The 22400-nt window shown below is 50.0% G+C and overlaps 1 protein-coding gene across 12 annotated transcripts; it reads right to left on the bottom strand.

Annotated features, from left to right (window-relative positions):
- Positions 1–5994: 5994 nt before the first annotated feature.
- Positions 5995–22330, bottom strand: RAB3IL1 (RAB3A interacting protein like 1). 12 transcript variants are annotated; one of them, XM_033515159.1, is made up of 11 exons: positions 22287–22330; positions 21794–21841; positions 15167–15401; positions 14886–14981; positions 13378–13455; positions 12598–12813; positions 10802–10967; positions 10602–10714; positions 8883–8982; positions 8229–8295; positions 5995–7888 (listed from the first exon to the last, which is right to left on the bottom strand). In XM_033515159.1, the coding sequence occupies exons 1-11, from the start codon at positions 22313–22315 to the stop codon at positions 7714–7716; spliced, it is 1323 nt and encodes a 440-aa protein (XP_033371050.1). In that variant the 5' UTR covers positions 22316–22330; the 3' UTR covers positions 5995–7713. The 12 variants fall into 12 exon arrangements, with proteins under 12 accessions (XP_033371050.1, XP_033371051.1, XP_033371055.1 ...); XM_033515160.1 differs by having other exon boundaries at positions 21809–21841; XM_033515164.1 differs by adding an exon at positions 21373–21633 and having other exon boundaries at positions 21794–22299.
- Between the last annotated feature and the right edge of the window lie 70 nt (positions 22331–22400).

Below are 22400 nucleotides of genomic sequence, written 5' to 3'. Positions count from 1 at the left end.
AACACCAAAGGGAAGGATATTTTCCTGTCAAAGACTTGTCTGGCCACTCAAACTCAGCCTCCAGACTGTCTGAGGAGGCAGCTGAGAACAAAATTGTTGTGGAAACTTCATAGAAAGATTTTACAATTTTCTTAAGGTCCATTTTGTGCCCATTCATGGCTCATCCTGGGGTGTGGTGAGCACCTTGCAGCAGTTTTTCCAAACCACAGCTCCATCCAATGCTTTGGTGGGTTTTGGGTCGACACCAGCAGTGGATTTTACATCAAAACTGTCTTGAGGTCAGCCCAGAGGCTTTAACAGAGCTGGTTCTGTGAAATGAACCCATTGAAACCTGTCCCATCAGGTGGAGGGGCAGACAAAGGAAACTCATAGGCTGTCCCAGGTCAGGAGACAAAGTGATGGCCAGATTATCCTCATCTGTCCCCTAAAAACAACACTGGAGCTTGCCAGAGTCCACAGGAATTGCTCCATAGGCAAACTCATCCTGCCCAAAAGCAGGTGCCACGAGGTGTCACAGAACTCAAAGCAGAAAATGACCCCATTTTTAGGGCTTTCATTTCATCCCAGAATAAACAGGTTCCCCTAATGCACACACAGGAGGCTCTTACACAAAAATTAACTGTTAGAAATCGATAGCTTCATCAATTAACCATATTGCTTTTTTGAAAAAACACGTTTTACTTAGTCTGCAGGGGCCCAGTTCTAGAGGTTTCAGGAAACTTCTTTACAACATAATTTTTGTGTGGCATCAGTTTCGGGAGAAACAGCTTCATGGTTCAGATTTTTATCCCCTCCAAGCTGGCCTTGAACACTTCCAGGGATGGGACAGCCACATTTGTGAGATTCCTTCTTGCAACAGGTTTTTAAAACTCTGTAGAAAAAACTCCAGCAAAACAAACAAAAAAATCCCAAAAAACAAACAAACAAAAAACCCCCAAAAAAGCCAGTAAGCTCAGCCTCTGAAAAACCCTTATTTTTTTCCAGTGTTCATGCTGGGTTATTTCATGCTATCATATATATTTTATTGAAAAATTAGCCTAAATTCCTCAAATATCACATAGAAACACTTCCATACTCAGTCCTCTCTACCCCATCCCTCTGTTCTGGGGATTCTACAGAACAGGGCATTGTTGGAGCTGCTGTAAGGTGAATATTCCATTCACATTTTCAGCCACACACTTATCCATTATTATCCATTTGGAAACCATGTTGTAAAGATTATAAAGGGATTAATCCAGAATTCCAGAGTGAGCCAGGAGGTGGATCATTCCCCCACAGCAGAACATAAAATATAATAAAGTAAGTACAAATTATATAATAAAACACAATAAAATAAAAATATAACAAAAATATTAAATAAACATAATAAAAATTAAAATAAATTAAAATATAATAAAAAAAGGTGTTATCTACCCCCTCACAGAGGTTGGAGCGAACAAATGTAAGTTCCACTGGGATGAATTATGTGTTTTAATATATCCTGTGTCAGAGCTTTTCCACCTTCTGCCAGCCACTGAGGTTTGGAGGTCAAGCCCGGGCTGTTCAGGTCAAGGGAGGCTCAGCAGAAAGGAGTGGGAAAAGGCCAAGGAGAAGGATCCTCACCTGGAAGCACCACCTTCGCCTGCAGCATCCTCCTGAGCACAGTTAGGTAACTCCTCAACTTCTTGGCCAGGTGCTGGCTGTGGGGACAACAATGAGAAGATTAATTACAGTAATTGCCTGTGATTGCACCCATCCTCCTTGGAATGGGTGTGGCTGGTTCACTTGCCTGATTAATTTAATTGCCCTCAATTAGCCTGGCCTTCATTAAGCAGTAGGAGCCATACTGCACTTTTTCTGTGTGTTTTGTTCCCTTATTGCTTACAGATGCCTGATAAACCCTGGAAGTTTGGGTTCTGAGCCGAAGATGCTGTTGGTTTCTCAGCTGGAGCCAGTTCCTGGTCTGGCATCTCCAGGTAAATCACTCCCAGTTGAAATTATCACCCTTTGCAAGTCCACAAACCTTTAGGCCACACTCACAACCCCAAGTGGAGCAAAGCAGCACAGCCTGTGTCTCACCATCACCCTGGGGAGGGGGAAATAAAGTGTAACAAAAATCGAAGTGCTGCTGCCAGTTCCAATTCCATGTCTTGCTCATTCTTGTCTCCCCATCCTGCTGGAGCTCACCGAGTGCTAAAACTGAACACCTGATTTGGTGAAGGAATGCAAGTGAAACGGAATCCAACAGCACTAGAGGGCAAGGAATGGTGAAGCCACAGTGTTCCAGCAGCATTCCAGCACCATGACTCCTTCCACATCCCTGCAGAAAATCAACAGCTCCACAGTAACAGAATGTTTGGGCTTGAATGGTGCAGCAGGAGCTTCTGGGCAAGTCAGGAGCTGGATGATCTTTGGAGATCCCACATAGCCCAAATCATTCCCTGGGAACATTTCTGTCTGCATAAAATAAAATAAAGAATTAAAAGCAAAGAGATGTTAAGCCTGCTCTGCCCCGTGATGCACAAATGATTCAAACACAAAAGAGAGGACAGATATTGAGAAACAATTTCCTTTCTGCAATGTCTTTCTAAACAGAGAGGAACAGTTTTTAAGGCCTCTACTGAAATATTTAGTAAATTGTTTCAGAGAAGCTCTCCTGAATGTGGAGATGAGTCCCAAGTGCTGCAGTAAGAGAGAGGGTTTCATTTGTGTATCTTGAAAGTGTAAAGCCAGGCTTTTGAAACCAGCACGGTGAGATGAAAGCAGCAAAGCCCAACTGCTGACAACAGAAAAATGTTTTTTGGGTTCTCCCAACTCAGTTGATTCAGGCACTACTCAAACACAGCCCACGAGGTCTTCTCCACATAAACATCATTCCAGTGTGAAATGAATCAGATTTGGAGCCCAGTTTCCCTCTCCTATTAAGGACTAATGTCTGCCCAAGTTACCAAGATTTTGGTTTGCAAAACTTCCCTTGCCTAAAAGCACCATGGGACCATCAGACACTGCTTCAGCTCTCCTGAGACATCATTTATCACTGCCCTCAGCTTGATGCAAAGTTGGATTTGGTGCCTCCCTCCTTCCTCCTGGTTTTGCCAGATGGCACTGGTGGCCTGACAAAGGGAAAGGTCACCAAAAGCAAGGGACGAGCCACCTCTGACCAGGTGCTGATGCAGAAAGAGCAAAGGTGTCACTGAGCTGTGACCCACATTGAGATTCCATTTGTGTGGAGCACCTTAAATTGACTCTAAGGTGATTAACGGAGCAGAATTAGCACAGTGAGCCAGGGGAATTAAGGGCAGGGAGCTGTCCTGGAGCCAATCCCATGGCTACATCTGCCAGAGTGAAGCCTGCAGCCCCAGAACCAGAGAGGGAGCAGAAACTGGAAGCATTAGGAGTTAAAAGCTCAGGATGTTCTGTGTGCCCACACGGATATCCCTGGCAACTCTGTGAGCAGCACAGGACTGAGTGCTGGGGTTTGCACTGCAAAGCTTCCTGAAGAACACCTTCAGCTTCCTTCTCCCAGCTCCCCTCGCTGGCACAGTCCCATGGGGAGCTGTTTTGGGACTTTTGCTCCTGCACAAATGGCTTTTTCATCACTGGAGTCACTTGCAAGTAACCAGATTTGTACCAGTGACTCAGCTTTTCCCGTGCAGCTCATGTTTTCTCCTACATGGGGAATCATTTCAAGATTAAGCCAAACAAAAGCTAAGGAGTGTCTTTTCCTTCCTAAACTTTCCCTGCTGTCCCTCTGCTCCATCATTCCAGCCAGTGCTGTCTCATCTCCTGAGCCAGGACACCACTGGCAGCTCAGATTCATCACAGAAACCCAGAATGGTTTGTGTTGGAAGGGATCTCAAAGCTCATCTCATTCCACTCCCCTGCCATGAATAGGGACACCTTCCAGTATCCCAGGCTCCAAGCCCTATCCGACCTGGCCTGGTCAAACTTCCAGGGATGGGGCTCCCACAGCTTCTCTGGGCAACCTGTGCAGGGCCTCCTCACCTTCACAGGGAAGAATTTCTTCCCAATATCTCATCCAAATCTACCCTCCTTTATCTCAAGGCCATTCTATAGCCATTTTCCCTTCTTCCCCTCACATCCAGCCCACAACTAGGTTGAATCTCATTTTCTCTACATTCTTTTTCCTTCCTAACCCACTCTGAAAGGAGGTAAAACATTCTCTGGATGTTATATAAACCAGCACAAAGTCCAGCTGCCTTCTCAGCCTGGCTAAAGTCAACCTTCCAGCTCAGCCCAGTGAGCCTTGCACAAACATGGGAATATTGACATGATAAACAGCAAATCTAACCTCTTGGCTCCCAGCACTAGTGGTACCACAGGGATTTGTTCCTATTAGGAATGGGTTGCCTTGGCAAAGCTGGCCAGCCCCAGCCCTGGGTGCCACGTGCACACTGAGAGCTGTGCCAGGACATCTGACTTTTTCCTGGCAGGGCCACACTCCCTGAATGTCCAAAACAACTGGAATTTCCCCATGGCTGTCCCAGTGTTGCATGTGCTACAGGGAACCTCAATGCTTTGATGGATTCATCCTACAGGAAGGTCAGGAAAGCTTGGAAAAATCCTGACTTTTCTGAGGCCAGCTGCTTGCTTATCTTCTCTCTTTTCCTTGATTGCACCTGGAGCAAATAATGAAAAAAAAAAAAATATATATATATATTTCACTTGTTGGTTCCTGGGAACAGGAACATCCATCTCTGTGAGCGTGTGGGGACAGCCTGACCGGCTGCACAAAGACAGCCTGATTTACAGTCCTGAGCAAACCTGGAGTAATTCCACAGGCAGGGAAAGGACACAGCCAGCAGACACAGAAAACTTCCAGGAGCAACCAAGTCTCACTGCTCTAAATCCGACTTTCTCAAATAGTAATATCCAAATGCTTCAAAGCACTTCATTGAGCACAACACTGACCTCTGCCATCATCCAAACACCCAAATATCCCTTTTCTCCCCAAACTCGAGTAAAACAGGGATTAAAACAAAATTAAGCAAGTCAAACACGTCTATAAAATCAGATTTTTGAACTCACATCCCTTTGAAGCTCTTTATTTTGGCCCAGGACAGGCTGGCAGACCCTTTGTGGAGACAAATAGATGCAAAGAAGATTGCAGGAGGTACCAGAGGACCCAGAGACTCTGCTCAAACTCTGGTTTATTTATGAGGGTAAAAACAGCACAAAAGTTCTGGTGGAAAAGGTTGGCAACAGAGGACATGATGTCTTCTCATACCTTAGAAGTTTAGCAGCCAGTGTCACAGGGAAGTTTCTGACAGCAATCCCTGCATACAGTACTTTGAAAGATCCAGACACAGCAAAACATTCCCAGTCTCTCACCTGACCATCCCTTACAGAAATCCAAATCCTCCCTTTTCACTCTCCAGCTGCCCAATTCCCTTTCCCAGCAGCGCAGGGAACCTGCAGCAGGAATGTTTCCCTGTCAAGAGGCTGGAGGGAGGGTCAGGCACAGGTGGGACCTGGAGATGCTCCATTCTCCCGGGGAAGACAGGGAGGGAATGAGGGAGGGAGGGAGTCCGTGCCTGGGCTGCCTGTGCCCTCTCGTGGCTGCCTGACTGTGCTGCACAACCGGATTCCTGCGCGGCTTTTTAAATGAAAATGAAATTAAATCGCGTTCTGTACACAGCTCTCCCATTGTCATCTCGCACAGGGCAAGAGGAGATACTCCACGTTAATCTGCAGAGCAGAGCAGGGAGGAGAGCAAGTGGTTTTAGTGAAACCAGGGCGACCCAAAACCTCTGCCGGCTGAGAGAAGGGGAAGATGGATCAGGAAAAGAGGAAGGAAGAAGATCCTCCAATTACCCAGCACCCGTGCAGTGCTTCAAGCTGGGAAATTAAAGGAGACACAACGGAGCAGGAGAAGCCTTAGCTTCCCTCAGGAAGAACAGGTACCTGCTCTGATGAATAAAAGCATCCCAAACCTCATCCTGTAGGATTTTCTCTCGCACCCCAAGCACCCCAACCCTCCAACTCCAACGAGGCTTGTAGAGGTTAATAGCAAATGTTTATTTTCCTTTATGAAAGAGCAGGGTGCAACCATCCTGCTGCTAACAGAGTGACTTCATTTTCCTTCACAAATTGTTCTCTCTGCTTCGTTTGAAATGCAAGACAACCTCAGACAAGGCATTGCTCCAGTTCCTTCTGTCTCAAAGTGCTTTTCAGTGTGACACTGAGGGGAAAAAACATCCCACAAACCAAAACATCTCCTACCCAGAGAGATCATCTCACTCCCAGTGCTGCAACGTTTCTGCAGTGTGGCAGATCACGGCACAGGAAGACGTGGAGATCAAAAGGACAGGGGGAAGAGATGCAGGGAGAAATTCCAGGGGTGGAATTCACCTGAGCTGAAATCCACAGCTGGGGAAACCAAAGCTGTGTTATTTCTCTCTCCCCTAGACACAATCCAGCAGCTCAGTGGAAGAAAATTGGGTTCCTACTGTAATATCCTTCAGGAGAGGATGGAATTATGGAGCTGAGGATGGGCACCAGCTTGCTGAGGGTGGCAGAGGGACAGGGTGACAACCCTGTCAGAAGTGAAAACCCCAGAGTGGGTGATGGCTGAGCTGATTCCAGAGTCACTTAAAAAAAGGCTAAATTAGCTACAAAATACTGTCATGGCTTTAATAAACCTGGTCTGAGTTCAGGATGTGTCAAGCCTGTGCATTCCTACAGCTCCAGTGACATCCCTCCCTCCCAGCACATTTTGGGGCAGGCAGGAATGTCAGCCACATCCCTCATGTGCACACAAAGAGGTTTCAGATTCCCTCACCAGGGAATGGCAGCCCAGGAAAAGTTGTGATTCCCAGTGGACAGGCATCTCCAGGTCTGATGTAACACTGGGAAGGAATCTCCAGGCTTTGGGACTGCCCAGCTTGGCACGCTCCCCCTGGAGACACAAAGAACCCTACCTGGGAACATGGGCTCTGCCTGAAGGGTGGGAACAGCACTGCCCAAAGCTCCCTCAAAAGCAGGATCAGCTCCAATGCTTGTTTGTGGGTGAGGTTTGTGTTTACGAGCATCATGGGGCACTTCACACCAGGAACTGGTCACAGGGTCCTGCATCTGCCTCTGGCAACTGCAGCAGATTCCCTAGTCCAGGGGAAAAAATCCTGCAGCCAGCTGTGAGTTAGGGAATTTCCCTGCTCCCTTTCCTCTGCTGGAGGCCCCAGGTGCACAGCTCCAGCCATTCCCCAGCCTGCATCACCCAGTGCCAAACATCCAGCTAAAAACAGGAACAAATCCCTCTTTGTGACTCCGCTGGCAACAAGCTTCTCTTGCAGGCTCCTTGAAAAGGAACAAGGAAGTACTTGGAAACAAACTGTTCAAGATTATTGTGCTCTGCTGGCATTTTCAGGGCTGCTGTGGTCAGCAGGACCTCAGGGACAGCACCCTCCATCCCAAAAAAACAAGTGGAACAGACAGCCAGCATCTGTTCTGACAGACTGGCTCACAAGGAAGGTCCAGAATTCCCACCCTATACAGGCCTGGCCTTGGGTTATGCCGAAGTAGATTACATATAAAAACAAAAAGTTTAAAAGAAATGGATATACACTGCACATAGGACACTCCAGAGTCTATGGATGGCCATCCCAGAGCAGCCAGGGCCAGCCCAGCTCCAGGGGCAGTGTGGTAGCTGCATTCCAGCCACACTTGGAGGAGTGGGACAGCTGAAGGTGGAACTTGTGCCTCTTGCTCCTTGCTCTAGGCAGAGGGAAGGTGGGAGGGAGCAGGACAGGCTTCACATTCCAAGCCCTTCCTCCAGAAGCAGTTTCCTTCCACGCTCAGGGCTCTGCTTACATCTCGCTGGGATAAAATCCAAGTTTGGCCAGAGACATCTCCCTCCGGAGCCGCATGACCTCCCAGTACATCAGCTCCACTGCAAAGCACAACAAGGGCAGAGACGGGGAAAAAACACCAAAAAATCAGTAAGGAGGGCACAGCTGGCCACCAGCTCCTGCTCTGCTGTGCTCCCAGCATTCCCAAAGGGGAAGGAAGCAGGACAGGCCCATCGGGTCACCCATTACCAGCCCCACCCCAGAGCAAAGCTCCCAGGAAGCTGATAAACAAGGAAAAAATGCTGCACTCCTCCCCTCATGCCCTTCTGTTGTCATTTATCTGCTTCTCAAAGACACCCCTAGCTGCCCCCACTCCTGTCACTCCAAACAGCTCCTCCCAGTTGCCTCCACAGAAAGCATCCCCCTGGAGCCAGCTCTTACCATCCTGCCTCACCAGGCCTTGCTGGATGTAGCGGATGTAGGTGAAGAAGTTGCACACTGCTGTGATCTGAGGGCCAGAGGGAAAGAGGGGGGAGAAAACAAAAGGAACAAATATTTGAGACATTACTTTGGTGCAAGTGATGAAAAAGAGTCAAACCTGTGCACAAAAACCAACTTTTTGTGGGATCTGCTCTTTAAAAATGCAGCTCAGGAAAGAATTAACTTCTAAAATCCTCCACTGAACAAGAGCCCCAACAGCAAAATTAACAAATGATCCACCTTCTCCCTCCCCTCCACAGAAAGGACAGTTTGTTCCCACAGCCAGGCACGGATCTGACTGGAACAGCAACAGTCTCTAAAGAGGAGAAAATTATTGTGTTTTACAAAGGGGAATTAAATAATAACAATAAAGCCAAACAATCAAAGCTTTGTACTGAATGAAATCATGGCAAGTAAACACACTGAAGGTTATCTGAAAGCAGAAGGAAGAGCTGGATCTGCCCCCTAATCATCAACTAAGAGCCAACTCAACCAAAGGAAAAACCTCACATCAGTTTTTCCTCAATTCCAGGGCTGACCCACTAGAACTCGTCCACTGCGGGGCATGGAATAATTTTGGAAGGTCAAGGCACCCTGGGGAGCTGAAGGACTCACCCTGGCCCTGCAGGAAGGGGAAATGTAGTAGTAATTCCCAGAATCCCCCAGCATGATCCGGTGCTTGCAGGTCCTGGGGAGGCCACTCAGAGCACATTTCCTGCAGGAAAAGGGAAAAGCACTTCAGCAATCCAGTGGCACAGCACAGATCCAGCAATTCAGCCAGCTGGGGAGATGGAAGTCAGAGATCAGAAGCCACCCCTGGGTCAGGCAGCGTGAAGAAGGAAAAAAAAAAACAATCAACCCTTGGCTGATATTCTTTTGCTCCTGGGAATATTCCATAAATGAGAAGTTTAGGAGATTTTAGGTTGAAAGCACCTTTTCCCTGACACACGCCTCCAGAGGAAACCACAGGAAATATTAAAAAAGTGAGGCTGGAGCAGAGCACAACCAATGTCCCCTGGTCTCTGCACATCTCCCACATTCCAGGCTCAGGTGTATCAGCTTTCTTGGTGAGATGTAACCATGTTGGCTGGGCACCAAAGCTGGCTTCAAAACAGGTAAATCCAACATTTGAGCAGGATTTGCACATACCAAGAACTTAAAACAAGCCAACCTCTCCTTGGGCAGACAGGAAAGGAGCTTGGTTTCCCCATTTTGAGATTTCGGAGGGTGAAAACAGCCTTTACCAATCAATAATCAGCAAGGGGTGCTGCATTCCTTTGTTTTCTTCCCTTTTCTCCTGATATTTGCAAGGCAGATTATTCCCATCACCACTTTAAGCAATAAAGCAGAATTTTCTAGTGCACACTTATCACCAAATTCCTCAGGACCCAGTAGGAGGAGGAACATCGCTCCCAAACTGCAAAAAAAACATTCTCTGGGGAGCCACAGGAGGTGAAGGAGATGTTTCAGAGAGGTCCTGAGCTTGTCCCTGGGCTTGTTTTCCACTGCTCTCAAGGCAAACATTAGCCAAGAGTGGAAGCACGGGTTCCAAGTGACCGCATGCAAGGAGAAGTAATTATTGACCAAATATTACCACATCTTAAGAAGATTAAATTCCCAGGAGGTGCAGGATGACCAAAACCTTTGTAAACAAGATACCTGTAAGGAGCCACATATTTGAGCATTGCAACATCCTGGAAAAGAGTGACTTCCTTAATTGGTACCACTTGGTGTAAAACCACAGCTATCACAACCAAACTAAGCACTATTGCCATAAAAATTAGTGTTTTACATCTGGGAAAAAAAGGGGAACTAATTCCTTTTGGGTTTTTTATTGCCAATGGGTTCCTTCCCATCCTGCTTGGGTGGAATTTAAACAGGGTTAAAGAGTTAGGTCAGCTCAGCAAAAGCTTCCAGGCTGCCACATGGTGCTGAGTTAGTGACTTGCTAATGCTCCAGAGACCTTTGATCACTGGCTGAACAGTAAATATTTCACTTACATTATGATTTGTGACCAGAATCCATTATGAAGACAAAAAATAAAATTTAAAAAAATCTAAAGGAAACTGATAAGGATAAGCACAGGATGGGCTGTTTGGGGAATAATTTTCAGGAGAGTGGCAGGAAACCTGCATGTCCCCTCTGTCACAGGGACACCTTAGAAGGTAAGAAAGGGCTTAAATTTAATATCTGAATAAAGTCCCTCCTCTTTGTTTGGAACACCACAACACTCCTGCTAGTGTGAGGTGGCCCCAAGCTGCCTGTCACACCACTCCATGACAGGGGACAAACCAGCAGCAAGGAGGGGACAAGGCAGGGAGGCACAGCTCTTACTTGGGGCCACCACACTCCTCTGCTGCTGCCTTTCCCACAGGGACAGTGTGGGAAGCCACTGGCTCGATGGTGAGGGTGTTCTGCTCCACAGCCACTCGCACCAGCTCCGACAGCTGCAGCAAAACAAGGGAGAGCAGGAATGAATTCCAGGAAGGTAACACTCCAGAGCTGCCCACTGCTCCTGCTTTTCCAGCACTCACCTCCTGCTTGGTGAAGTCCAGACAAGGTCCTACATCTTCTTGGTAAATTCTGTCCAGGAAGGAGCAGGATTTGTCCAAAGTTGGAGATTCCTTCCAGGCCTGGAACTCGGCAAATAAAATGGAGTCGACCTGGAGTGTCCAAGAGGAGGGGGAAGAAGGAGGAACGCTGTATCAAAAGGTACCTGTTACTATGCAGGAAGCTGCCCGGCTCCAAGGATCTCTTGTTTCCCACCCAGCAGCAGTTTTGTGCCAGAGTGACACAGCCCTTCTGGGCTGTGTGTGCCAGAAGCCTGCATGCCATGCCTGCCTCTCTATCCTATTTTCCTTCACATGGCTTTTTCTCCTTCCTGTGGCTGCAGGAAAGCCACCACACAACCACTGAATAGACAAAGTGCACGCTCAACCCATGGGAGCAGCTGAGGGGCAATAGAAGACTCCGTGGGATCTGGCATTTAAATCCCAGGTGGATCATTGGGCAAAGCACCAACCTGACTGACAGAGCAGCTCCTACAAGCCCAACAAAAGCTTCTGAAAGGAAAATATAAAACTAAGCTGGGCAACAGAAAGAACATGAGTGAACGCAGCTGGAAAAGTCCAGATTCCAGCACATCCCCTCTGTGCCATGGAGACTGCTCACCTGGGACCAGCAACAGCTTCAGAGCCACAAGATGGAAAAACAAATGGAGAAAAACAAAACAAAAGAAAAAAAATAAATGGAGATTAGCATAAAAGGAAGCTGGAACTGAAAGGCTGGAAGCGTGAGAGGCAGGTGCGTCCCACCCGTTCCCAGAGGTTGGTTACCTGCCGTGAGGAGGAGGAGGAGGAGGAGGAGGAGGAGGAAGCATCTGCTCCCAAGGCCTGCCAGCCTGGCTCATAGGTGATGTGGATAGCCTTCCCAGGGAGGATGCAAAGGAGCAGGGAGAGGAGAGCAGGGAAACCAGACTTGGAGGGCAGAGGGAGAGACAGACAGTGAAGGAAGAGGTTTAGAGAGACAGGCAAAGAGGGGGGTAAAAAACATGAGATACAGAGAAAGGCTCAGGTCCTCCCCTGCAGGAACTGAGCATGGTCCTCAAGGCACCACAGGGCCACAAGCTGCATCTTTAGACTTGAGGTGCAAAAAGGGAACAGAAATTACCATTTTTAGGCTCAATTTAAGACCTTTCCCATAGAGCACCAACTCTCTGAATGCCAGGTTCCCTTTTATCACCTCTCACATAAGGATTCTGAGGGACAAAAAAACATCCCATCCTTGATATGTAACATTGGGCACTCTGGAGGCTGAGGCCTGAGATTTGAAACCCCAGGAGATCTGCACCCTGTGGAAGTTGCCTCCATGAAGAAATGACAGATCCAAACCTTTAACAAGCCTTTGTGCTCCCTCAACAATTCTTCACGACACAGACCGCAGCTCCCAAAAAATCACTAGTGAGACATATTCCCCCACCACATTCTTCTTCAGTTTCATTTTTCTTGACCAAGTGCCTCCTATTTGCTTCCCAGGACAGCTGTGTCCACATCTGGCTATTGGAAGTGGCTTCTGCTCAGCAGCTCTCGATATCTGCTCACAGCACTGGCACCCCCTGAATCTGGCCATCAGTGATCCCTCAACTGCTTCCTGTCCCGACAAAGAGGAAATCCGCACAAAAGGAAACCCTCCAGTGCCTGCCTCAGCACAAATTTAGGGAACAAGGCACAAACAGCTGTTCAGTGAGACCACAGAGCTCTGTGGGAAGCCTGAGCCCGGAGCTCCTGGAGCGGCAGCTCTGAGGCTGATGCAGCGAACGTCCCTCACTCACCTCTTTGCATTCCCGGCTGACAGGCTCTGGAGCCGTGTTCTGGCTGGCAGCTGACACCATGGCACTGCTGGTGCTCTTGTTCCGCCCATGGCCCTTCCTGAAGCCAGCTTTGGAAGGGCTCTGCAGCTGAGGGTGCAGCTCCCGGTTTGGGGAGGACGGTGTGGATGTGATCACCAGCGTCTTCAGGGCCGTCACCTCTGCCTGCAGCATGTCAATCTGGGGACACAATCAAGAGTCACCCTCAGCACCTGCTGGGCTCCAGTTTGCTGCATCCCATCAAACATTGAAACCACAGGGATGTGGCTACAAGCCCAGCCACAAAGCCTCTCCCCATCCACCCAGTGTCACCACCATCCAGAATTTTAAAAGCAGCTGTTTGGGAATCTACCCCTTTTGTCCCAGGCTCTTTTGAGAACCAATAACTCTAAAGAAATTTCTCTCTTCTCAAGATGGAGCCATTTGAGCAGCCATGTGAGGAAATTCCAACTCCCTGGGTCTCTGCTCTATCCTTCCATCCCAGAGCTGTGACAATTAAATTCATTATTTCTCCAAGGATCCATTTCCCAAATGAGAGCTGGATCAGCAGGAGACTGCAAGGATGTCTGTGAGGCCTTTTCCCTCTCACTCAAGTGAGAAAGTGCTGGAAAGGAACCACAGCATCTCAGAGAGATGAAGATGCACTTCACTCTGCTCAGCCACTAAACAGCCCTGTGGCCAGGCTGGGAAGAGATGCCACCACATCAACCTCAAAAATGAAGTCACAGAGAGTCACTCACTCACCTTGCCCCGGGCCTCCCTGAGCTGTTTCTCTGCCGCAGCCTGTTTGGTATTGGCTTCTCTCACCATCTTGTGGGCTTCCTGCACCAGAGAGAGTTTTAATCCACTTGTTGCACCCCAGCTCACACAGCCAACAAGGGAGGCCACAGATCCACCACATCACATGTTCAGGCAAGGGGTCAGACAGCCCTGTCACATCCAGAGGGTTTGCTCCATCGGCTGTGCAGAGCCTTCCCTCAGAACTTCCCAGGGAAGGCTCCCAGTGCCAAAGCCTGGAGTGCATCCCCTTTCCAGGAGCATAGCTGGCTAAGTTAAGGAGTTTAGCTGGCCAAGGTCATCACTCACTGATAGGGGCTGCTGAGAAGAATACCAGAAGCAAGGACCTGCCTTTCCTTGCCCTTCGGAATTGCTGTAACATTAGAACCTACCTGTTCTACACAACAGCTGTGCCTGCCCCTATTCCAGCAGCACTGCGACTCCATCCTCACCTCAGCCTGGTTCCTGCAGCCACTGCAGTCTTGCTGGGTGATCCCTGCACTGATTCCTGACCCTGACTGCTTCCTGTGGCTCTGATCCTGATCCAGACTCGCTGCTCCACATCTTGGTGAGGGCACTGCTCCTGCCTGCCTTGTTATTGCACTTTGCTCCCACTTCCCTTTGGGAGCAGCTGGTTCCCATTGCCCCAGGCAGGACTGTGGCACAGCAGGAGCTGGAGCTCAGGTGGGAGCCAAATGGTGGAAACTGGCTTAGAAGCTTCTCCCACAGGAAGAGAGGAGTGGGATGAAGCCCAGCTGGGGCCTCCCTGCAGTCTGGAAACAGCGTCTGGCCAAGGCCACCAAAGGAAGGAAGGGGACAGCCCTTGGCTACACGATCTCCAAGATCACCCTGTGCTCAGGAGGCCAAAATTTTGGGAGGGAGTGCTCCCTTGGCTCTCACAGCCCTGTGTTTCAAAGGCACAGATGGGCTCTGGCTTTCCTCACCCAGACAGATCCAGACATTAGAGCTGCTGGTGAATGGGATTTTGCCAGGATACAGCTTGGAAAGAATCACATCACAACGAAAAAATAACCAAAACAAAAACAACAACCAACAGGCCTTCTGGACACTCATTGGAGCAGTGAGGATGAGGACATCCAGCATGTTCCCACCCCCAGCAAGGGCTGGGACAAGCCAGGGAATCATCTCTATTACACAGCAGCTGGCCAAGCTACAGAGCAGGCACAGAGAAAGGCTGGGAGCTGTGCTTGGCTCCAGCTCCAGGCATTCCCACATTTTGGAAACATATCTACTGAGCTCTTTATGCCACCCCACAGCTGCTAGAAGGTGAAAGAAACCCAGGTAAAGCCTCCACCAGCAGCACTGGCCAGTTCTGCTTCTCCAAGTGGGAAAGAATAAAAGGGGAGAGGAGGAAATTGTGGGAAGAGATGGCTGGAAGTCCAGGGAAAGCTGTCTTAAAGGAGCTGGATGTAAGCTTAGCTTAAAAAACTATGGGAAAAGGAAGAGGGTGGTACCTCAAACAGGCTGGCTGTTAACTCCTCCAGTTCCTGCTCCAGCTGTTCCCTTACTTTTGACAATCTCTCACATTCTTTGTCCTTCAGCTTCAGCTCCTGTTGAGGAAATGGAGAGGGATAGGGATGCTGATGCCCTGCCCCAGCCTGTCAATCCCAGCATTTCCTCCACATTCCAGCACCTGATCTCTGACCCAAGATTCCTGTCACCACCTCTAGGAAAGTCCCCACCACTCCAACATGTGCCACCCTCCCCAGGAGTTCCCAAAAATGCTGGGGCTCACCTTCTGTGCTTTGTGCAGCTCATCTCTCAGGAACTCAGAGCCCTTTTCCCGGATCTCCACCGAGGAGCTGCGCAGCCGGGACACATTGAGCTGCTCCGTGGACTGGGGTTCATGCACACCTCCAGCATCCTGGCATCCACTCTCTGGCTCCTCCTTGTTGCCTTTGGATGGCATCAGGGGCTTCCAGTGTCCCACAGCGGGTGGATTCTGGCTCTCTTCCTCAAAATTGACCTGGCTGTGGGGTAACAGCACAGGGAAAATGAGCATGGCAGTGATCCAGATCCTTCCTCTAACACTCACATCCAGCCCCTGACTCAGGCCGTGGGAATAAGGTGGGGAAAGTGATGGGGAAGAATTTAGGCAGCAACAGCTGCTCCAGTTCATTTGCCTTGCATCCCTATGGAAGTGCTTTACCGTTTTGGCAGGACGTCCTTATTAACTCAGGGTAAGGCAAGAGAACTAAGGACAGCTCCTCCAGGGATCCCATTCTCACCTGCTGCTCAAGAGAAACACCCTGCAGATGGATTTTTAGGATTCCAGGATACACCAAATAGACCTAAGGTCAGACTTCCCTACTGAAGTAGCAAAAAAAAGAAATACAGCTTTCCCATTCCAAATATAAAGACCCCAATCTTCTCTGCTGCCAACCCAGACGTCCTCTACCCCCTGCACCTGCTTCAGAAGGAAAAAATGATCTATTTTTAACAATTTTTTAGCCTATTTTCCCACCTATTTCCCACTGAAATCCCCCACAGAGCTGTCTAAACCCGTGTATTTTCCCCAAGCTGTGTCAAAGCCCTATTTTTTAGTTTCAGGGGCCAGCAAGCAGAGATGTCCTAGAAAGAAGAAACCAGAGGTCACCTGGTACACTGCACCCCAGTGCTCAGTAGGGCTCTGTCAACTCCCAGATTACCACAGATGCTGGAGAAGTTTTAGGAATGGAAAACATCATTTGAATGCCTGCATGCAGGGTACTGTGGTGTCACTGCAGTGTTTACATTTCTCCTCTTCCTCACTGAACTCTCCCCACGGAATCTCCCTCCATGTGAAAGCAGGGACAGCGTGTCCAAGCTTTCCCCATGTGGCAGTTTTCTATCCTGCTCAGACACAGACACTGCCCTGCAGATTAACCTGCTGCTGCTTATCTCTGGCTCACAAGCCCTGGCTGAGCTCTGGTGTCCTTCTCTTCATGCACCTCCTCCCACACTTCTGGACACTACTCCTCACCCACCACCTCCTCCTGCAGAGCAGCCATCACCTCTTGTTGCTCAGGTTCACTTTTTCCTCTTCCCTTTGCCCCATCTCTGTGTCTTCCTCTCCTGCATTCCAGCCAGGCCATGCTCTTTTTCCTTGCTCCACACAGGCTGGGCTTTTCTCCTCAGTCCCAGAGGGTCCAATCACCTTTTCCGCTCTAATTTCTCCCTTTCTGTGCCCCCCAAGCTGTCCAAGACCAACAGCTGTCCACAGCCACCTTCCCAAGAGGGAACAAAGGAGCAGTTCCCAGCTATATCAGCTCAGGTATCATAGGAAAGCATGTGGGAAAGCACACATGGAGAACTCTCTGAACACTGGGAAGAAATCACACCAGAAAGGAGCAAGGAAACCAGAGCACGGAGGACAAAAATAATATATAAAAGAAGCAGCAAGTAAAAAGGACATTTCACTTGTCTATTGATAGAAATACACTTAATCTAACCCACAGGAAGAAAAAATAATGTTGTTCCTTTATGACTCTCTAATTCTCAGCTGAAAGTTACCTCAGGAGACAGATATTTCAGCATATTTTCACACACTATGGAAGAAAACTGGAGGATATGGAGGAATTAAACAGTCCCACCCACACTTTGTAATGCCAAAAACATGTCCTGGAAAATGATGATGGAATAGCTCATTTTTTCTCCACACCATGCAAGCAGAATCCCTGTGGAAGCCTTGGCTATGCTGAATTCTGCTCAGGGTCCAGGTGGTGCTCTGAAATCCAATCCCAGAGACCAAAGGACCACCACAAGCATTCTCTCTCTTGCTGACTGGTAGCGAGCTGCCTTTCCTGGAAAAACGGATCATGTACTAAGAGTCATACACTGACACAAGAAATGCAAACCTACACAAAAAAAAATAAAAATCCCCCAACACCCCACAACCTTCTAAAGTTGGTTTCTGTAGAAAAAGCAAAAAAATGTGCAGGATCTGCACTTTTTCCAGCGGGCCCCACATGTTTCCTGCAGCACTGATCCGACGGGGTTGTTTCCCGTGCAAGCAGGCTCTGGCTCTCTCCAGGTTAAATTCTTACCCACAGGTCTGGGAGCAGGGCCTGACTTTTCCATCCGCACTGGGATGGACACCTGACCTGCTCCACCATGGACCAGCATCACTCCAGAGTGGCTTAACATCCCATGTGTGCACAGCATCATCCCTCAAGTGTTTGGCAAAGCATCTGGCAGTGGTTAATTATATTTTTATGGTAGTATGTTACAGCAGAACACACATTGGTGTTTCTTCTCTTTGCCTCAGCAATAAAACGCTAAGTCCTGTGTCTGGGGATGCTCCTGCCTCCTTACCCCACCTCCTTATTTGGCTTCCACTTAACTTCTTCCCTGTGAGGGTGATGGAATGGATTTCCCAGAGAAGCCGTGGCTGCCCCATCCCTTTAAAGTGTCCACGTCAGGTTGGACAAGGCTTGGAGCAACCTGGGATAGCTGAAGGTGTCCTTGCCCGCGACAGGAGAAGATAAACTTTAAGATCCCTTCCAACACAAACCATTCCAGGATTCTACGGAGACACAGAGCCCCGGCACACGGACGCCACTCCTTCCCCGTGCAGACCCTCACCTACCCCCGCAACATCGCTGGGTCCCGCCGCCGCTGCTGCTCCTCACGGCGGAGACGCGCCCGCCGCCGCCCCCATGGCCGGGACAGCCGCACCGGGAGCGGCAGCCGTGCCCGGGGGAGAAGCCGGAGCCGTGCCCGGGGGAGAAGCCGGAGCGAGAAGCCGAGACGCACCCGGAGAAGCCGCAGCCGGAATGGGAGCCGTGCCCGGAGGAGCCGGAGCAGGAGTCGTGCCCGAAGGGACCCGAACCGGAGCCGCCGCCGGATCCGTGCCCGGCGGAGCCGCAGCCGTGCCCGGCGGGATCAGAAGCGCAGCCGCAGCCGGGTCCGTGCCCGGAGGAGCCAGAAGCGGAGCCGCTCCCGGAGGATCCGGAGCCGATCCCGAGCAGCCGCGGCCCCGCCGCCCACGTGATGCCGGCGCAGCTGCGCCCTGAGCGCCGCCGGGGCTGTGAGGGGCCGCTGTGGGCACCGGCACGGGCGGGACGGCTGGAGCTGGGAGTTACCGGGGCTTGTCACCCATCAACTCAACGCGAGGCCGTCAGGAGGTCAAAGGAAATGTCCAACATCCGTCCCTCCGCTCCGCTGTTCGCCCCCGGCTCGGAATCGATCCTGGCTTCCTCCGCCTCCTTCCCGATAGCGGGATGGGGAATGGGGGCTGCTGTCTCTGCTGCTCCTTCTGCCTCAGGAGGAGGATGCCTCACACTCCGCCCCTGCTCCAGCCTGGGGTTCCTCCCACGGGAGAAGTCCTCCAGAGAGCTCTTAATACACTTCCCCAGCGTGAGTCCCTTCCACAGGGTCGGTCCTTCAGGAACAGGCAGCTCCAGCGTGGGCTCCTCTCTCCACATGTCCTGCCAGGACCCTGCTCCAGCACAGGCTCCCTGTGGGGTCACAGCCTCCTTAGGGCATGCCTCTGCTCCATCGTGGGCTCCTCCGCGGGCTGAAGGTGGATCTCTGCTTCCCTGTAGCCCCCCACTACCAAAACGGTACCGCACAAAGCCAGTACAGAGGGAAAACCTGGGATGTAAAGGCAGGGAGGTGGAAGGATGGGGGAAATCTGGCTGTAGGGGGGGAAAGGCTGCTGACTGTCCAGGGTTTTTATACTTTAAGGGGAGCACTGGGTTCGGGGCCCACTCCTGCTGTCACCCCTGTTCCACAGTGGATGCCACTGCCGCCTGTGGGCTGACAGCATTGGAATTTTGAACGAAAAACTGCTCATGCCCTTAGAGGACATTTCCCATCACATCCTACCTTGCCATTGCCCTGGAATTGCCTCCAGGTAGCCGTATGCCTTTGGAGCCTTCACACACAGCGACAGCTCCCTCCCTGCTCTCAGCTTGTCCAGCCTCTGCCTCTGGGACAGACCCAGCTCCGGAGGCAGGAGAGTCAGACATGATGATCCTTGTGTCCACTGTGGATTCTGCTGTGGATGCCACACAGGGAGCAATTCTCTGTCCCAGCATCTCCTGGGTGTCTGTGTCACCTCCAGCCCTGCCCTGCCTCATGGCCAGGATCCACAGGGACAGCACGGGCCAAGCCCATGCTCTGAAGGCTGGGAACGGAGTGTCCTGGATGTTTGTGTCTATGGCTGCAACCTTTGCTATCTTCAGGAAACTTTTGGGAGGAGGGGAAAGATCTTCAGCTCTGCAAAGTAGCACCAGAAGTAATTAGTCTTTGTAATTATTAACTCCCAAGGCTTGGCCGGCAGCGACAGAGGATCTTCGGATTAGAAAGGTAGAAGTGCTTCCAGGAGCCAACAAAGGCAGGAAGGATGAGAACTGATAGTGCTGACAGGAAGCTTTCAGAGGGATGTGCTGTAGATGCTGAATCCCAGCCACTTGAAAAAGTAACTTGTCACAAGGGGGAGAGAGTGGCATGTGCTCCCCTCTTCTTCCCAGAAGAGAAGCAGGAAAGGAAAGGAGAAAGGGGAAAGGGGAAAGAAGAAGAAGGGGAAAGAAGAAGGGGAAATGACAAGAAAGAAAAGGAGAAAGGAAAAGGGAAAGGAAAGTGGGAAAAAGGGAGGAGAGGAAAAAGAAAAAGAAAGCCAGACTGAGGCTGGGAAGGAAGAAGGGAGATTATCTTTGAGTTTGGAAAGCAGGATCTGACCTGCTGACATGCCTTAACCAGCAAACTCAAACCGGATGTTATTGCTGTGGAAAGGAGAATAAATGGCCTAAAACTCCAGGCTCTATCCACCCCCTCCTGGCTGGCTCCTTGGCTGTGCCACATGTTTGCTTAGCTGGCTGCAAGGGCTGCAGCAAGGCTCCCCTGAGGTCTCTGATTTCCAGCACCAGCATGTTTGATCCTTCCTTTGGCACCTAATCCCCACCACAATTCCTAAGGCAAGAGAAGAGGGACCTCACTAAGGACCCTCCTCTCATTTTCATTCTGTATGCACTGAACTGTGGAACATCAGAGGGAAAGTGAAATATTTGTCACCATCCAAGCCCCTAAAAGCAAAATGCAAAGGGTCAGATGGAGCTCGGCACAGGGACAGGCACCCCCAGCTCCCAGGGCAGCCCAGGATGGCACAGAATTAGTGAGGAATTCTGCAGCATAAGGGGAGAAAGCCTGGGGGTCCTCACAAAAGCACTGCAGGGTCACTGTATCCTCTTCAAACATTTCTGGCCAGCTCAAACATATGAGTAAATCCTATCCATGGAAAACAGCATCTCCCCAGACACACCCCACTTCCATTTTTTAAAAATCACATCAGATTCCAAGGAAGAATGTAATTTGGAGAGACACCTCTGATGCCAGCTGACTCTGTGTCTATCCCAGCACTGAAACTGGAGAAGGGAAAGGGATTTCACCACCCTTTGGGACATCCTGTCCCTAAATCACTTAGTATTCTCTGGGAGAGAGCAAGGAGAGCACTGTGCCTTTCCCAGCTTTAGCTGCTGCTAACTCAGCATTGAGAGAGGCCCTTTGGCATTCACAAAATGGGGATTCAACTCCCAGCACAGCAATTCAATCTCTACATCTTTAGCATGGAGAAAATGAGGATGATTCCAGGGCTCTGAGGCTGAGGATGGATGTCAGCACCTCTTTGCTTCCTGCTCTGCTGAGAAAGGCAGGCTTTCAGACCGACCTCTGCCTCAAGGTCTGAGGCCACAGGGATGTGGAAAGAAATCCAAGCAGCTCTGCCATGCTGGTAGCCCCTCAGTTATTTACTTTAATATTAAATTCCACACATATTTCCTGCTGTCCCAAGGGCAGCTGTGGAGCACACCAGCTGCCAGCAGAACTGCTCTCAGAGGAGGGCAGCAGAGGCCCCCAGATGCCAGCACATCCCTCCACAAACAGCAGGACACTCAGGGAGTTGTTGTTCCATGTCCCCAGGAGCAGCCAAACTGCCCCCAACAGCTGCAGCGAATGTCTCACCTGAAGCATTTTGGTCACCCTGCTGTGTGTGGGGATGAGGGCTCAGGCACTAAATCCCCTCAAGATCTACCTCAGCCTGCCTGTTCACCAATTCCATCCCTGGAAGTGGACCGCATCCCCTTCAGAGAGGGGGATGCTCTCATCTCCCTTCACAGAGCACTTAATCCCACGTTTTAAATGATGATCTCCTCGCCACTGGCAGCAATTCCCAGGACTGCACCAGAAAGCCCACATGAGGCAGATGTCAGGCAGCTTCTGCTCCTGCAGTGAAAAAACCCGTTTTTCTTGTCAATGATCGGCCACAGCAAGGAGAAAACTACAGCTGGGACAAATTGATCCCAACTACCAATGTTAAATAAGTGTCAAAGACAAAGCACAAGAGAAAGTTATTACAGGAGCCTGGGTCTCCTGCTGCTCTTACCTGCAAGGTTCAGACCTGTGCTCCCACTCCACAGTGTCCCACAGCTGCCTAAATGATAGAAGACCAGTTCATTAAGAAAATACTTTGATTCAGAGCCTCATGGAAGGGGCATGTCCTAAGGATCTGAACAGAGGCATTGAGGAGGTGATGGAAGGGAAGGATGGTCACGATTGGGAAGGAGCAGAAAAGGGACTAAGGACCCTAGCTTGGTGGAAGTTTGAGGACAAGGCAAGGACCAGTGTTTCCCAGGATGTCGTGCAAGGAAGCACAGTGGCAGCTCTCAAGCACTACTGGAAAAGCAAGAGCAAAATAAAGCAAACACATGGAAAGAGTCTCAGAGAGCCAGTGGCAGAGTGGAAATCCCCAGCATCCAAACCACAGCCAGAAGAGGTGGCAAATTCATCCAGGGACAGTGATGAATTGGAATGAATTGGAATGATGAGGAAACATCCTGTGAGAGCCAGGCAGAGCATGGACCAGGTATTTCACTGACCTAGGGAAGAGAGGGCAGCCCCCAAGCATGCTGCATTTTTACAGCCTTGGTGGAAAATTCCAGCCCTGCATAATCTCCTGGGGTTCCTGTAAGATTGTGACACAGAAAGAGGGA

The sequence above is a fragment of the Parus major genome, chromosome 5 (genome assembly GCF_001522545.3).
Source record: "Parus major isolate Abel chromosome 5, Parus_major1.1, whole genome shotgun sequence".
In the NCBI taxonomy this organism is placed as follows: Eukaryota; Metazoa; Chordata; class Aves; order Passeriformes; family Paridae; genus Parus; species Parus major.
The sequence above is the reverse complement of the archived record's forward strand: the minus strand, read 5'-3'. Positions and strand labels throughout refer to the sequence as shown.